The sequence below is a fragment of the Cryptotermes secundus genome, unplaced genomic scaffold (assembly GCF_002891405.2).
Source record: "Cryptotermes secundus unplaced genomic scaffold, Csec_1.0 scaffold598, whole genome shotgun sequence".
Classification (NCBI taxonomy): domain Eukaryota; kingdom Metazoa; phylum Arthropoda; class Insecta; order Blattodea; family Kalotermitidae; genus Cryptotermes; species Cryptotermes secundus.
In genome coordinates, this window is record NW_019723311.1 from 13,819 (window position 1) to 32,652 (window position 18,834).

Here is an 18,834-nt window from a genome sequence, read left to right on the forward strand (position 1 = left end):
ATTTATCCCTAATGAACTTATCATACCACGCAGGGTTTAGAAAAGGCTAGTTCTATGTGTTCTAGCAGTCTTATTTGAGAGTAGTGTGAGAGATGACAATAGGGCCAGTATAATAATTGTTCGAGTCGGACTATTTCGTTCCTTGGATAGCCCCGCTAACAATCCAAAGAATAATGGCAGACGCACACAGGATAGAAGATCCACATCTGTACCACCTGTTTGATGGTGAGCCAGTGCTCAATGTATACAAGTCAGATGTTACAAACCTTTCTGCAGGAACACCGGGTCCTGACCTTCTGAAACAGTGTATTGAAATGTTCAAACATGCGACGGAACACAGAATGGTAAATAAGGAATTCCATTGCAATCCTCGAGGGTTATGGTCGTGTAAAATCCTACAGTTTACAAGATCAAGGCTGTATAGGAAAGCTGGCGGTTTGAGAAGTTTGACCGCTGTTCACACACATCGGTGCTTAAGTTGTTCGCATCTTTATAAACATAAGCACGCTAACACTGGTCAAATGTTCAGATACGTATATCATTACGTCATCAATATACTAGATTATGTTCTCAAAACTTCGGTACTGTCCCGTATTCATACGCCAGTGGGAAATTCAAACACGTAAGGTGCTCGTTGAATGTTATATTTATATGAAAGGTACTGGTTTATCATTTTTATTATGAACTGCTTTATTATGTTGGTTTAGAAGAACGACTTATTTAATCTGAAGTCCACGAATTCCTTATACAAATTAATAGATAAAATCCTACAAGCCTGCAATAAAAAAATATGTTGATGGTATAGCTTTTACTCTTGCTAAAGCATTTGCTTGTGCAAACCGTGAGTCATTATAAAGGAAAGCGAAAATTTATGGAATTTAAAGTATGGCTAGGCGATTTAAATCATATCACAATAAAAGAAAAATAAGTAGGAATGAAATCTCTAGATTCAAATTCTATTCTATTCTATTTTTGAATTTGAAATAAATTGAATTGAATAACAATGAGACTGTGATATTATATGGATCCTTCAAGGTTTAATACATGGTGTCCTAGTTTCTCTCATATACATCAGTGCTTTGCCCCAACAATAAACTCTCAATCCAAACTTGCACTAGCTGATGACTCTAGTATTATTATTTAAGACTAAGAAACTGACTGCTTTTATGGTTACATTTACAAGAATTATATTTTTTTGGCTTGAAAAAATGCTGAACAAACCTGTAGTCAATTCTGGACCTATAAATTTATAATAATTTAAATCTGAAAATGCACATTGAATGTAGTATGGGTAAATTTCACTTACTGGCTAGATATATGCAATGCATTTCAAATGAAGTGGAAATCTTATATTATAGGAAAAAATCCAGAGAATGGACACCATTTTTGATGTCTCCTATACTTAATTTGGTGATGTGGTATTAGTGAGTTCCTGGGTATCAGTGAGACTTATGCAAATGCTATAGTTTATGTAGTGTTAATACTTGGCAAGACAGGCCCAAAATGTAATTATGCCATAAGTATCTTGAACCTTAAAACAGATTCAAGTGGATGAAACTCACAGACATGTGTACATTAGTTGCATGAGCAGCCCTGTCTGCCAAAAGATTCGAAACACAATATAAAAGTTAAATTATGCCCTTAATTAAGGTGACCTTTAAATGAACCAAACTAAATTAAAATCAAGATCAACTGAGAAACTTTAGTGAAACTCTACTATGATCCAGGAGCTGGGATAGTGTAGTCAGTATAGTGACTGGCTATGGGCTGGACAACTGACGGGTCAAATTTCAAGTTCTAGTAGAGTGAAGAATTTTCTGTTTTCCACTTCATCCAGACCGTCTCTTGGGTCCACCCAGTTTCCTATCCAGTGGGTACCGGGGGCTCTTTCCCGGGGATAAAGCGGTCAGAGCATGAAGCTGACCATACCTCCAGGTAGTGCTGAGATCAAGAAAATAAGGATCTATACAACCACTCCCCCATACACCTTCATGACATAATGCTTAATTAGTTAAGCACAGGGACAACTTTACCTCTTTTTTCCCTCTAATGTGATCCAAAAAGGAGCCTGGATAGTGCAGTCGGTATAGCAACTGGCTACAGGCTGGACAACCAAGAGGTCGCAGTTTAAGTCCTGGTAGGATCAAGAGTTTTCTGTTCTCCAAGTTTTCCAGACCAGCTCTGGGTTCCACCCAACCTCCTATCCAATGGGTACTGGGGGTTCTTTCTCTGGGGTAAACCAACCGGAGCGTGAAGCCGACCACTCACCACTAGCTAGTGCCAAGGTCAAGAAAATGTGGATCTATACATCTACTCTCCCATATGCTTTCATGGCATAGGCTTAAGTAGTTAAGCACAGGGACAACTTTACCTTTACTTTTACCTTACTGTGAACCAAATGCATTGGCTAGTCTGGGCACTGGTGCTTGTGGACAGATAGAAGGACATGATAGAACTAATACATGATTTTAAAATTTATTTCAGAATATTATTATTATTATTATTTCTTCCTTATTCCATTACATCTATAGTAGGCAAAAGCCTTAGATACAGAATTGTGTCAATTTATCTTGCAAATACTCTTAAGTAATTGTCAAGAAGACTTATAAAATAAGACAATGTATGTTTACGTCATAATACAATTTCTCTCTAGCATCATATATTAAAATTTAAGATAAAAGTTTCCATCAAAGGTAACAGAATATTTTGGTCATATAGCTTAAACATATATAACAAATCAAAGATATAAAAACATTACATTTATAAAAATACAAAATTACAATTTCATGATGACCACACATCACTCGTCCCCAGCCCAATAAAACATATAATCAGGTCTCACACAGACAGCTGAAGCTGTCAGGACAACACACACGGGTGGCGGGAAAACCACTGTCAAACCCACAACCTGCCACTCCACACATATTGGCAAGCCATATCATCCAAACAGTTTATTTTATCTTGTCAATGCTATCAAGCAATTGTTAAAAAGACCTATTGTATATGACAAGTTTGTCACATCACATACAACTCCTTTCTAGTACAATACACTAAAATTGCCATTTAAAATAAAATTTTAAGATCAAAGCTTCTGTCAAAGTAACAGAATATTTTAGTCATATAGGTTTAACATATACAACAAATCCAACGTATAAAACATTCAATTATAAGTATGATTATCTCATATTCATGATGATTATTAATTTATTGTATTACTCAACATCTTATACACTTATATAGTTGTAAAAATCATTACCTCTTAAAATATTCTTCAAGTGTATAAAAAGAATTTAAATAAAGAAATTCCTTTAAATTGTTTTTGAACTTATTTATATCATTAGAAGTTACTTTAATTTTATTAGGTAGTGCATTGTAAATCCTTACGGCCATGTGAGTTACCCCATTACCATATTTCGCCAAATTTACCTGGCTCATATGTATGTCCATATTATGTCTAGTGTTTATATCATAGCAATCCCTATTTGTATCAAATATTTTTTTCGTTTTTTACTACAAACATCAGAAGAGAGTATATATACTGTGTTCTTAAGGGGATTATATTCATATTCTTAAACAGTTCTCTGCATGACTCTCTGAAACCACATCCATTTATTATTCTTATAACTCTCTTTTGTATTACAATATTATACTTAAGCATCCTGTTACACTCACACAATATATATGAGACAAACTCTGTCTTAAGTGCAACAATTTAATTGTAGTTCTTTCTTCTTCCCTTCCTCCACACTACATGTTTCGGCCCTATATGGCCATCATCAGGTGTGTATTTTTACGTAGCTGCTACACTGCCCATAGTTTAAAATTTAAAATCACCAGTCTTTCCAATTGTATGTATGTATAAAATCTTTGTTAACCTACACGCGTGAATTTGATTTCTAAAATTGGCACTTTTTTAAAACTTCAATTCAAATTAAAATGTCTACAAATTTTCTGTTCTTTTTCTTTTTCCAAATTTTTAAAAATTAAAATTTTCTCGGGGTACATGCCCTATGTCTATGGTGCTGCAGCGGCCACTTCTTGTTTTATCGCTGTTCAGGTATTGTCTGTAATATACAAATATTCGTATTACTATCTTATGTTATGTTATGTTTCTGTTATACAGAAAATTTGTAGACATTTTAATTTGAATTGAAGTTTTAAAAAGGTGCCAATTTTAGAAATCAAATTCACGCTTGTAGGTTAACAAAGATTTTATACATACATACAATTGGAAAGACTGGTGATTTTAAATTTTAAACAACGGGCAGTGTAGCAGCTACGTAAGAATACACACCTGATGATGGCCATATAGGGCCAAAACATGTAGTGTGGAAGAAGGGAAGAAGAAAGAACTACAATTAAATTGTTGCACTTAAGACGGAGTTTGTCTCATATATACTCTTTTGTATCTTAAAAACTCTTTCAGCTTGTGTTGAGTTACCCCAAAACATTACTCCATATGTCATAATAGAATGGAAGTATGCATAATAAATACTTTTTAATGTTTTTACAGACACCACTGGTTTTACATTTCTTATCATATAACAAGCTGTGTTTAATTTCTTTATTATCTCATCTATATGTCTATCCCAAGTTATATTATTTTGGATAGTCAGGCCAAGAAATTTAATGTAATTTGTGTTTAATAAAATCGTTCCTGTGCCTCCCATTTCTCTATCTAAATTATGTTTTACAGTGAAGTTTATATAATATGTTTTCAATAAGTTCAATGACATTAAATTTTGTTTAAACCAGTCCTCCGTTATTCTATATACTTCATTTATTGTATTTTTAAGTTTTATTGGATTGTCTTGAGAGAGAAGAAACTGGCATCATCAGCAAATAGAATTGGAATACTCTTAGTTTCTAGAATCTTGCGCAAGTCATTTATATATATATTATAAACAACAGTGGTCCTAGTATCGACCCTTGCGGGACACCATTAGTTACTTTAACCCATTGTGAGTATACTTTATTACTGCTTGTCCCATTGGAAATAGCAGTTCTCTGTTTTATATCCAAAAGATATGACGTATATAGGTCGTATTATTTGTCTTTTATTCCACAATACCTCAATTTATCCAACAATATATCATGGCTAACACAATCGAAAGCCTTTTCTAGGTCACAGAAGATCCCAGAGACTTGCCTTTTTTTATTTAAAGAGTCTAGTATTCCGGAGATAAGTCTATAAATTGCATTTTCAGTCCCTTGCTTTTCTCTAAATCCAAATTGGTATTTATTTAATATACTATTATCATTCAAATGTTTTAACAAACTACTATGCATTACCTTTTCAAAAATCTTACTAATATATGTCAATATGGATATAGGTCTGTATAATTTGCTGGCGACATAGTTCTGCGGGGTCGAAATATTTTGATAAATGACACTTTGCTAGGTCAGATCTATTCTATTTGGTTTTAAAATTTGTCAGATTCAATTGAAAGCAGAAACTGAAAGACCAAATAAACTGCCGTATCTCATTAAATATACAAAAAATAAGGAATTGTTTCTAATAACATAAAGGTAACTGCTGTCCATATGATGAACTGTTTATGAGAACTATATCATAATTTTATGTAAGTGAAAACTCGACTGCTTAAATGTGTCTTTCCTATATGAATTTACTTGCTTCAAATTCTCATTACATCATAGAATATGTCAATCTGCTTAAAAGGTATTCCAGAATGATGTAACGTAACATTTTTAAAGTTACTTCAAACGTTACATGAATTTTATGCAGCAGTTTTGGATTGAAAAAATGTTTGTGACCCTCCCTTTTCATTTTCTTTGCATTAAGTGCATGAAATGAAAGAAAAACGAGAAGGTCATTATGTCCGTACATGTGTCAATCTACATGTTTCATTTCTGAAATCACTCAGTCAATTTCAACTAAATTTGGAACTGCAGATCTACACTAATTATTGTCAGAAGAATTTCAGGTTGATGCACATTGATTGAATGTAACCTCTGCTTTAATGAAGCTCACGACATAAGAAATTTGGCACGTAACTAAAATACAGATCTCATTATGCTTTACATCTTTAATTTTAAATATATATGAAGGTAAGGCTACATGTATGGATGTAATAATGAGTATACTGAGATTTGGACAAATGCCATCCAGAGGGTAGACAGTCGCGTTTGTGACTTAGCCGTCACAGTTCATTTTTCATTCTTAGATGCTTCTCTCCATAATAATTACATATTTATTGTATTTTCCTTTCAAATTATATATGCACATTGTCCTTCATCTTCAGTATGTACCACATCCAACAATCTTCCAGTGACCTACAACAGATGATTAACTTTTGTTACAGAAGAAGGAAGAAGAACATGCATACTTGTTCCAGTATGGCATAACATCAGGTCTCTGGGAGTTCAGGGAGGAGCTGGCCAAGTTCCTTAGTGCAAAGTATGGTGACAAAGTACACAGGTATATAAAAATATATTGCCACAAATATTCTAAACAAGTTTGTGTAAGGCATAAATCAGCTTCATTTCATGTAGCTGCTATTATAGCAGCAGTTTGAGAACAAAAATTATTTTAGGACATTTAAAATACTTATGATTCCAAACTGCATGTGCTATAAACACCAAGAAAAGAGAGGTGCTGGTACTCATATGTGAGGAAGCTGGGATGTGATTCTTTTCAGTATTTTCAACAAAAATAATATAACTTTGAATTACCAAAAATGAAATATTCTTTTCATAAAAATGAACACTGAAAACTGATATAATAAAAGGTTAATGTACTATGGGAAAGTTTTCATAACAAACTTCTATTTTTCATGGTTTGTGAAAGAAATGTGTCAGTACAATGTGCTGTCGGAGAAAAAGCCATTGTTAAAGAAGTATTATGTGCACAGAATGTCATAAATAGACGCATTTCTTGTGTTCTTATTAATTAAGTTCACCTTTATGTTCCCAAAAACAGGTAAGCAAAGTTGGCTCATGCCTGCCTATAGTCAGTCATAAGGGGGCTATTTCTTGTAGTTTCATACATGGGTTATGAATCTTGGTTATTGAACTTCTATTAGACTATGACATGATGCCTATGTTACTTGACCTTGGTCTAGCGAGCATTCTGTTTTTATTTATATTCCAGTGTGGCACATGAATGTTCCTTGCTATATCTATAGAAAATTATCAGCATTGAGGTGCTTATGGGTTACATATATGTCACCCATATGAATTCTTATTAATGACAGACAGATATCTCATACAGGTCAATTCACTATTTTGGGTTCATTCAGTTTATTGCATTTATATAAAGAATGGCTCGTGTTTTACAAAACTTGTTTAGTTATTTTCTTGCACGTATGAGGGCTATTTGGAAAGTGACCTTCAGTGAAATGTTAACAAAACAAGCAGTGAGAAAAAATTATTATACAAAAAATATATACTTAAGCTACTTCTCAACAAAGTCACTGCTGGAACTGGGGCTCTTGTCATATTGTGAAGTAAGCTTTTGTATGCCTGTGTCAAAGTCTGCCACCTGTGAACTCAGCCACGTTTTGACACCTTCCATCAACTCCTCATTATTGTCGAAGCATTATGATCACAACCAGTTTTTCATGTATGTAAACAGGTGGTAGTTGCTTGGAGCGAGATCAAGCCATTAAGGAGGTTGGTCAAACAACTCCCAGTTGAAATCCTCCAACAGTGATTGAGCGCAAGCAGGTGTATGTGGGCATGCATTGTCATGGAGGAGCACTAAACCATATGTCAGCATTCCACGCTCTTTGTTCTGAATGGCCCTGTGCAGTTATTTTAGTATCTTGCAGTATAAAATGTGGCAGCTCACAGGTGGCAGACTTCTTGGACAGAGGCATACAGAAACTTATTCCTCAATGCAACAGGTGCCTTAATTCCAGCAGTGACTATTTTGAGAAGTAGCTTAAGTATGTATACTTATCTTTTATATATAATAATTTTCTTCCCAATTTCATGTTTCGTTAGCAGATCACCGGAGGTTACTTTCCAAATAGCCTGCATATTTAAGGAACAGTTCACACTATATTAAATTGGTTCTTTCAGTTCTTTACATACATTTTAGTGAAGGCTTACAATATGAGTATGCAAAGGAACTGACAAAGTTATTTCATATTAATAGATCACTAGATGTTAAAAGAAAAGGATCTTTATCTGCAAATCTCTGTATACATTTGTTTGCAGACAGAACCTTATCCTAACATGTGGAGCAACTCATGGCTTGCAGATGATCTTAACCACGATTGTTCAACCAAATGGTGTTATTTTTGTTGAAGAAGCTAGTTATATGATTGCCCTGGATGCACTCAAGCAGTTCAGTGGTATGAAAATGGTTACAGGTTAGTTTCCGAACAGTTTTTCATAGACCCTGTAGGTATAAGATCTGAAAATAAAATTACCACGAAGCATTTCCTTCAAGTATGTGTCTTGATCACTTCAGTCAAATGGTGTGAAAATACCGTTGCTTCTGCCGGTTATCCAGACACAGATTACATACAGTATTTCTGATGATGGTCCCATGAGGACTGAAACATGTAGTAGCCATTGAAAAAAAAACAGTTGTTAAGAGTTACCTTGGTTTATTTAATTGAATATTGTTGCAATGATGGCCAAACCTTTTCCCGATAATTTGCATTTGTTGTGGTAAGTGAACACATAATGGGGAGGTCATTTTTGCCTGCATGCTTTGTACTTGACAGGTCATTACCATTACCTTCTCCTCCTGTTTCCTTCCCCTCTCTTCCTTTTCTGCTCCTCCTCCTTATCATTCTAACTTAAGAATTTGGTGTTTACAAACCTGCTCCAGCATTCAGAAGTTTTCAAATTAATCTCGTCATCTACTTTATAGTAGCAGGAGGCAGCAAGCTGGGCACATCTCCTGCCTGCTTCTATGTTCTTGATTGGCTTTCTCTTTGACCCTGATGATGGAAGCAGTATGTTCCTCTGAGACATTGGGCTGTATCTGAACTGTATGGTGCTACAGCCCAGAAGATCTTACTCTGCATTGTATGAAAAGTTGTGAAGTTACCGAAATTCTGTGAATAGGAACTTTGATTTTGAAATGAATACAGAAAGTGACAATCAGACAAATGGCAGACTGACATGAGAGTTTTAATCAAGAGAATCATCATATAGGCTGTTGCCATATAATTTAACAGTTTTCTTCAAGGCGCCATCTGCAGTGTGGATCTCTAACTTAATCCAGCTTTATAATATGTTGATGGTTTCCATAAGCATTCCTCAACATTGTAACCATCAAGTCACATGTAAAAGACTTTGTTGTTATAAACATCAAGGTATTACTGCTTTTTTTATCGCTAGTGGGGTAGGACTAAATCTCTTGTAATGCAGCCACGTCTGGCCTATTGTACCAGCCCCAGATGATAGGTGAGGGTGATTGTGGAGTAATTGGTGGAATGAACATTGGCAGGGGAAACCGAAGTACTCAGAGAAAACCTGCCCCAGCGCCACTTTGTCCATCACAAATCCCACTTGACCAGACCTGGGATCGAACCCGGGCTGCAACAAACTGCTTGAGCTATGGCACAGCCTAACATCAAGGTAAGTTACATATATCCTAGTCTGTGTGCAGCCTTCTAATCTCCTTCTAATCTAAAATGATAATGTGATTCATGTTTCAGTTCCCATAGATTCAGAAGGGGTTGACATAGCAGCTATGGAAAACATTGTAAGGGAAGAGAAATCCAAAGGGTCTTGGAATGTGACTGAGGAAAAACCATTCTGGGCAGTGTTTTACACAATTCCAATATTTCACAACCCAACTGGGATAACACTGCCAAAAAGTAAGTGATAGGTAAAACTGAGCATTACACTAGTTCGGCATAATAATTTCAGTCTTTACACTTTAGTATTAATTTTAGTTCAATGAAATGAACTCACAGTATGAGTATGTCGAATTACCATGCGATTATGTTCATTTATTATCTGAAGGAGACAGACATAGATAATAAAATTATAATTTATGTAAATTACAGGCCTGGGAAGCAATGTATTTAAGCTATGAAAAGTTCAGAGATCTGCAGGTACAAAATCTACAGCATTTTAGCTCTCGTAACTCTCCTCTGTGGCTGTTATGCCTGGGGAAAAAAAGTTGAAGACCAATTCAGAATCAAGGCTGCTGAGTTGAAATTCATGAGATGGACCATAAAATATACATGAAAACACTACTAAAGAAACCAAGACATTTTCAAATTATAAATCACTCCGTCCAATGTGACCTGTAAGTTTTTTACTACATAAAAACTTAACACCCTTACATGTTTCGGTCTCTGTGGACCATCTTCAGAGGGCAAACATCACTACAAATAGGAAACCACTATCACATAATTTGTTTACACGTAAAGTACGTACACTTATATGTTACAGCACACAGTACGCAGAATAGAACATTTCACAAACACAGCAGTTTCCTGGGAATGTAAGTTTTAAAAAATTGTATAAAATTCCTTGATGCTAATTAAAAGTTTTTTAGATTGTCAGTAATTAAAATTCGTAAACCATGCAGGCTCGTGTTCATCCTCCCATCGTCTCTCTTATATGGGGCAGATATTGTGCCACCTGGCTATCCTGATGTGGAGGTTCTTTATATCGTCCAGGGTTTGTTTTCACTGAAAACAGCACAGCAGCCACGAGCAAACCCTGGATGATATAAAGAACCTCCACAACAGGATAGCCAGGTGGCACAATATCTGCCCCATATAAGAGAGACGATGGGAGGACGAACACGAGCCTGCATGGTTTACGAATTTTAATTATTGACAATCTAAAAAACTTTTAATTAGCATCAAGGAATTTTATACAATTTTTTAAAACTTACATTCCCAGGAAACTGCTGTGTTTGTGAAATGTTCTATTCTGTGTACTATGTACTGTAACATATAAGTGTACGTACTTTACGTGTAAACAAATTATGTGATGGTGGTTTCCTATTAGTAGTGATGTTTGCCCTCTGAAGATGGTCCACAGAGACCAAAACATGTAAGGGTGTTAAGTTTTTATGTAGTAAGAACTTACAGGTCACATTGGATGGAGTGATTTGTAATTGTTATTGTGACGGACCAGAATGAAACAAATCAAGACATTTTGGATGGTCTACACATTGAATCTGCAAAGTTCTGTGCATAGAAAGAAATGTTGACAGTATTCAGAGACACGGGCGTCCAAAACTAACGATGATGTAAAGACCAACTCTGAGGTGGTATCAGAAAGTTTGAGAACTCATCAACAAAGACCATCACTGAACAATCCAATAGCAAACATATACCGTTGTGATCAGTTATGGAGTTTGCCAGCAGATTAAGATGTGAACATGAGCTGCATTGCTCGTTCATCACGACAATATGCCTGCCCACACATCCCTGAAAACCACAGATTTTATGGCTAACGGCAACATGGTTATCATTCCACATCCTCCCTATTCGCCAGACTTAGCCCCCTGTGATTTCACTTTGTTTCCCAAATTGAAAATGAAACTGAAGGGATGATGTTTTGAAATAGTGTCTGACATCCAGAGGGAATCACAAGTGGTTCTCAACAACATTAAGAAAAATGACTTCCATAGTGCTTTTGATGTATGGAAAAAACGATGGGGTTGCTGTATACATTCCCAAGGGGTGTATTTTGAAGGAGATGGAGCCAAAATTGAGTAAGTTAAGCCAGCATTTCTTTTTTGACCTAGTCCGGGAACTTTCCGATATATCTCATATAACAGGAAATTGAGGATGACACTGAAAGAGATTATTAGATGACAGGCCAGAATATTTCAACAGATGGCTCTGATCTGTGAATTTGAGAATATGATGATTCTAAGTATATGTATATAATATTCAGTGTTACATATTTATTGTAGAAAACCAAAATTCTGAGCCCTACGAGAAAAATGTATTTCAATAAATGTTATGAATTTCTTGTGCTCAGATGTACTTAAATATTTCAGAACGTTGTGAGGCATTGGTGAGGGCTGCCCGCAGTTTGGATTTTCTTGTGGTGTGCGATGATGTGTATGTTCTTCTGCACTATGGAAATGCTGTGCATCCACCCAAGAGACTTTTTGCTTATGATGCAACTCTAGAGGGCTATGCAGGTGGGCATGTTATTTCCAACTGTTCCTTCTCCAAAATTATGGCGCCTGGTGTAAGAGTCGGCTGGCTGGAGGCACCTGCAAGACTTATAAATACCTTTCGTGCTTCGTAAGTGGTGTAGTATTAAATTTAGAAGTTCTATGTAATGTCTATTTTACATCATCATCATCATCATCATCATCATCATCATCATCAGTAATCTGTCAGACGACAGGTCCACAGTCTCTTCCAAAACAATTCCTCCATTTAATGCGATCTACAGCTTTCTCCTTCAAATGACAGTATCCTCTTCTGTCCCCAAGGTCATCCAGCATCTTCTTATGTCTTCTTATCACTTCTATCCGCCCCTCTATCTTTCCTTCAATAACTTCTTTTAGAAGGCAGTTTCTGCGTAAAACATGACCAATCCAATTGGCCTTCTGTTTTCTTATTTCATGTAGGATATTCCTCTGCTCACTGACTCTAATTAACACCTCTTCATTTCTCACATAATCGGTCCAACTGATCTTCTCCATCCTTCTCCAACACCACATTTCAAAACTTTCCAGATATTTCTGATCTGCTGCCCTAAGTGTCCATGTTTCAGCCCCATACAGAGCTATGCTCCAAATGTAGCATTTCACTAGTTTCTTCCTCAAATTTAAGTCCAATTTGCTGGTAAAAAGATTCTTCTTCTTGCTAAATGCAGCTTTTGCCATGGCAATCCTGGATTTAATTTCACAAGTACACCTTCCATCATCTGTTAACAAGCTACCAAAATATTTAAAACATTTCACATTCTCCAGTTGTTTTTGGTCTATCTTTATTGTGACTGGGGTTGGTTGTCTCGAAATTTTCATTACTTTTGTTTTCTCCACATTCATTTCCATGCCATAGCACCTTCCAATTTCAATTAGTCTATCAATCATGCCCTGCAGCACAGTTTCTTCCTTAGCCATTAACACAAGGTCATCTGCATATTTCACAGTTTGAATAATTTGTCCTCCTAATTTGAAGTCTCCGAGCCCATCCAGAGCTTCCTTGGTCTATTTTACATTTAGGTTTATATACAAGTAATATAGAGGTAGAGTATGTAAAACTGTCCATTGAAAGTTTCAGAACATTAAGAAAATCAACCTTCATAGATCCCTCAACTTTCTCATATAGGTAAAACAGATCATACAATTAATATTGTCATCTATGTATTTGCAGATCCACATACAACCAAATTATATAAATGAACCACAGTGGGGCACCACTTTGGTTATTGCCTGTAGAGACAGTGTTGAACTATCAGTACTGGCCAAATTATAACCATCAATATTCATTTGTTTCGGTAAATGCAGAAATGGAAGTGAGGGACAAAAAGGGAGTGGTTTGTTACTTTAAAAATGAGCTATAGTTTCACTGTGTAACCCAAGCATGGGTATTCTAATTATATGACAGCCCTGCTCTTTGATCAGCATGTCCTCAAGAAAGTGATGGATGTTCCCTAAGTGCCTTTATTTATTATGAGATTCTGCTTGTGGTTAACGACTAGATTTTCACTTAAAATTACAAAAAGCTTTACTTGTTGATTTGAGAGTACTCCTGCTTCTTAATTAAAATTATTGAATTCCTGTGAGAATGTGTGCATAGTGCACATGTGAATTAGCCAGCATTTCATAGTCCAAATTCTGGAAATTTATCCAAATTTAACCCATTAAAATTGATTTTCATACAGATTTTTCTAAATATCTGACAAGCTGGATACCTAAAGTAACTCAGCAGTTTAAAAATTCACTTTGTCAAATCAACATGAAAGTGAATTTGATGCTCACCAAATTATTGTGCCGAGGAACTGAATTCTGGTAATCAGCAATATTCTTGAATGAGAATAGAAGAGCTGATACTTTGCCATGACCTTCAAAGTTAAAGACACATGGTGACAGTAAATTCATTTTAATGAAACTGGTTGTGGAAACTTTTAGAAAATCCCGTTCTAATGACAGTGCTGGTCTCTGCTGGCAAATTTTACTTACTTACTCATGGAGCTGAGCCCTTCTGGAGGAGCCGCCAATTCTGCGGCTACTCAAGAATTTCCCAGCATATTATGGAACCCAAAGGTTCATCACCGTGTTCACAAGAGCCCTCCACTGGTCCCTATCCAGAGCCAGATCCATCCAATCCATACCATCCCATCTATCTCTCTAAGATCCATTCTAATATTGTCCACCCAACTATGCCTTGGTCTTCTCTGTGGTCTCTTTCCTTCTGGCTTTCCCACCAATATCCTACACGCATTCACCGTCTCCCCCATTCATGCTACATGCCCTGCCCACATCATCCTCCTTGACTTGATCATTCTAATTATACTTGGATAAGAGTACAAGTTATGAAGCTCCTCATTATGCAGTCTTCTCCAACCTCCTGTCACTTCATCTCTCTTCAGTCCATATATTCTCCTGAACACCATATTCTCAAACACCCTCAGTCTATGTTCCTCCCTTAATCTCAGAGACAAAGTTCCACACCCATGCAGAAGAGGCAAAATTATAGTTTTGTATATTCTAATGTTTATGTTTTTGGACAACAGACAAGAAGACAAAAGGTTCTGGACTGAATGGTAGCAAGCATTACCCGAGTTCAATCGCCTCTTAATTTCTTCCTGAATCAGGTTTCGATCTGTTATCATTGTTCCCAAATATCTGAACTATGCCACATTTTCAAAACATCTATTTCCTATCTTTATGTCATGATTTTGCCTTGCATTTTGGTGATGAGACAGTAACATATACTTAGTTTTCCCTGTGTTTACTTCTAGACCAAAAAAAAATGGCAAATTTTACTTAAAGGCTTAAAATTAATTTTAAGTATAAATCTTACAACACCTGCAAAAACACCTTGCCATGAAGAATTTGGAAGTTAAAAGTTCAAGTACTTTGTGACCTCAGCTCATCGGACAGAAATGAGAAGTTGGCCTTGAGCTCCATATGGGAATTTCCCAGTGAACTGAAAGTACCAGAAAAGAAAGAATTTAAAACTGAAACTATTTAGTGCCAGAAGTTTCATAGTATTTAGGATGATCTAGATACATGATGCAGCTTTGTCCCTGGTTTACTTTATCAGCTGTAAATTTGTCTTCAAAATCATCCTTCTAGCTTGACTATGATGTTGAGAAAGAAATTCAGGAATTTTACATTTGACAAAACTTATAAGATTCTTACCATTTTGGAATCAAATGAAGGAGATGTAATTATAATGAATTTGGTAATGTGTTGTAGATCAACTGTTACTAGATATATGCATCTGCAAATAATTTGAAAAGAAATCTCACTTACTGGGGTATGGAATCCATAATATTTTCAAAATTTGTTGTAGGGGATATCTTAGGAGTGGTGGAGGTGTCAACCAGTACATGGCAGGTCTTATAACCAGCTTGCTTGAATTGGGTTTGGAGGAAAGGCTGTTGGATATTCTGGTAAAGACTTTTAAGGTAATACTGATTCACATGGCTGTTAATTAGATGCTATCATCATCATATGACTTGACTGGTCTCAATTTGGAGATCCCACATTGCTATAAGATTCATATTATTTTCTTCCAGGCTGAAGACTATCCTGACTGAGATATTTTATGTTTCCTTTTTTCAGTTTCTTCAAGCTAACTCTAGGAAGGCACATTGAAAGAGGCCACAGCAGTTTCCTTTAAAATCTTTACCTGTTCACCATTCATGAACACCACCTTATCTTGTTTAACAAAATATAACCTCTCTAGTTAAAACTTCATTAAATAACATAAGAATCAATCAGTCTTCTTAGTTTTATAAAATTCTGTCTTGGTTTACACACAAGTCCAGTAGGTCTTATTCATACAGTGCTAATTTAAATTTATCATTCCACATACCTTGTATTAGGATTTTTCTGCCTAATTATGGGGATGAAATTATATTGTTCTTTAGAACAGGTACTTCAAATTACCAAGTACCTAACATTGTATCTAGAAAGAGTTAAATAAAATATCACAATAAATGAACAGTTTACCCATTTTCACTAACAGCAGTATACTTATACAGTGTGAAACATGTGTGCCATGGGTTTCTCATTAGCAGTGGAATGGTGAAAGGCTGTAACAAAATATTTTATCATTAGAGACCTGAACTGCAATTGATAGTTTGTTGATACAATGACAGTGAAATAATTCTGATAAAGGTAACTATATATAATTTTCCTTCCCCTTTTAATTTAGGGTTTAAAGTGAGATATCAGAATGAGATCTGTCTTTCTTCACTTTATGGTCTACATCAATCTCTGCTGTTATACAGACCTAACTGCTTGAAACAAATCTTGCATGTCATTGTTATGGGCAGTTATTAACAATGCTGGGGTAACCTTGCATTTTTAAAAGCTATTTTGATATCCTTTTCTTATTTTATTAGTGTCAGCTGCTTTAGTTCAGAGTCAGAGTTACTCTATGACTGGCGGTTTACAGCCAATCAGTTCGTCTTGGTGCCAAGCCCCTTGAGACCCACGACCAGTAATTTTCTCCAACTGAACACTTGTGGTTATAGTCCTTATGTAACATCCTCTCTGGTGAGAGAATGAGTCCATCTGTCATTTACAATTGCTGCTGGCCCTCACCAGGACAGTCATTCTCAGGTCTGAGTCATGCAGGACTCAATGACCACATTTTACTGTCTCAGATTCGAAACTCCCCCAACCTGGTGGGCCAGGTTCAGATATTTATATCCCCCAGGCACTGGGTTCCCTTTTCGTCACCTTCTACAACTTGCAGGGCTATGGTGGAGGTATTTGATCCCCTCCTCTGCATGGGATTGCTTTCTGTTCCTTTCATACACTTGTATTTGTACTGCAGTTGTGATCAAGCAGTGTCCAGCTACTGTTCTCAGATAATTCATTTTGGCAGCTTCTGTTCTTTCCTCTTTATTTTTGTGTATTTTCTTGAAATAGAGAGTTCTGATCAACACATTAGCGTTGTACTTCAATGACTCTATAGAATTTAAGCAGTTTCCTTCATACTTTCCCAGGTTATGTTCCTTACTGTTCTGCATATTTTTGGAACCTGTAATTTTATGTTACCATCTAGTTCTGTACTACAAACTACATGATAACCTACATAATTATAATTAATTCTATGTCAAATTATTTGTTAACTCCAGTCTTAGATCTTAGGGCATTCCCCTCCGATCGGTTTTTGTCATCTTCAGTCTCTATGGTACAATTTTTCAGGAACGGATGGCTGCATTGTGTGCCACTCTGGACAAGTTTCTTCCTCCCAGCTGCTCATACCATAGGCCAGGAGGAGGTTACTTTGTGTGGATCACTCTTCCAGAGTATGCAGACATGAATGTGTTCGTTCCATGGTGCCAAAAAAAGTACAAACTCTCAGCAATTCCTGGTAGCAAGTTCTCTCTGACTGGAGGCTGCAGAAACTATCTGAGACTTGCAATTGCCTTTCACAGCAAGGACACACTAGTAGAAGCTGGCAAGAAGCTTTGTGCAGCACTTGTAGAGTTTCTGAATGCAGCTGAATAGTACGATTTCATGTTTAGTTCCTGCATGAAATTGAAAAGGATAATGTAGTCTAATAAATTTTGTCATATCCAAAGATTTACGATTATGTCAAGAGTCCAATGTTCACACATTGTAACATATATAAACACACTTGAACTTCTTCTGATGTGAAAGACATACATTCAGATTGATCACATCTTAACAGATAGGAGATGGCACTCATTTATGCTTGATAGCCAGTCTTTCAGAAGATCTGAATTTGATACTCATCATCTTCCAGTTGTTGCAAAACCTAAAGAGATGAGAGATTGTCAGTAAGTAAATGAGCAACACAGAAGTTTAATATGTGGATATTCAATGTCACTAACACCACAGGGATGAGCCCTTCTTGAGAAGCTACCAGTTGTGCACCTACTCAAGAATTTCCCCAAATTTTATGGAACCAAAAGGTTTGTTACTATGTTCACAAGAGCCCTATTCTGAGCTAGATCAATCCAGTCCATACCACCCCATCCTATCTCTCTAAGGTGATATTCAAACTCAAGAAACTTAATAATGTGAAAGTTAAAGAAAAGTATCTGATTAAAACTTAGAGAGAGACTATAAAAATTTCACCAAAGAGAATTTAGGTGCTTATGAAATAAAGTAGTATAAACTATAATTTGTTTAAGAATGTTAAAAGTCATTTTAGATCAAAGGAAGCAAGCTAAATTGCAGTGGTTACAGGATTTGAACCAAATGAAAGTCTTACCGCCCTTTTCTCCTCCTCCTTGCTTGGTGCTCACACTTTGGGCGCCACCTCTCTCTTACCGCCCTTTTCTCCACCTCCTTCTTGCTACCTTCTTCCTTCTTTCTCACTCACACGCTGGATTGCCACTAGTAGGTTCTTCTTTCTTGTTGCTAAATATCTCAGGGTTAATTTAAAAGAAGGGGGTTTTGTTGTTTTGGTAGAGCTGAGTACCTCTTATCTCAGAGCCTTGAACGGGCCACAACTCCGAAAGGAATAAATTAACACCACTAATCACAAGCACATCTCAATTTTGGACGAATTATATTGAACACTTGTTTAATCACTTTTGATACAGTTTCAATGTCAGTAACTTTTATGTTTAACTGTTTCTGAGCCCGGTGTATAACTTTTTGCTGCTAATTCTAACGACTCCAGTTTCCGAATTTACATCTGTTTCTATCACCTCCCGGTTTCCGAATTTACGTCTGTTTCTTACGAGTCCCCCTTTCCGACT

General features: G+C 36.1%; 1 protein-coding gene across 2 annotated transcripts; it reads left to right on the forward strand.

The window, feature by feature from the left end:
• Positions 1-39: 39 nt before the first annotated feature.
• On the forward strand, positions 40-17,684 carry LOC111861798 (2-aminoadipate transaminase). Of its 2 annotated transcripts, none has more exons than XM_023846654.2 (7): positions 40-225; positions 6,324-6,439; positions 8,182-8,336; positions 9,639-9,800; positions 11,954-12,206; positions 15,438-15,552; positions 17,306-17,684. In XM_023846654.2, exons 1-7 carry the CDS (start codon positions 223-225, stop codon positions 17,609-17,611), a joined length of 1,110 nt encoding a protein of 369 aa, XP_023702422.1. In that variant the 5' UTR covers positions 40-222; the 3' UTR covers positions 17,612-17,684. The 2 variants fall into 2 exon arrangements, with proteins under 2 accessions (XP_023702422.1, XP_023702420.1); XM_023846652.2 differs by having other exon boundaries at positions 43-344.
• The last annotated feature ends 1,150 nt before the right edge of the window (positions 17,685-18,834 follow it).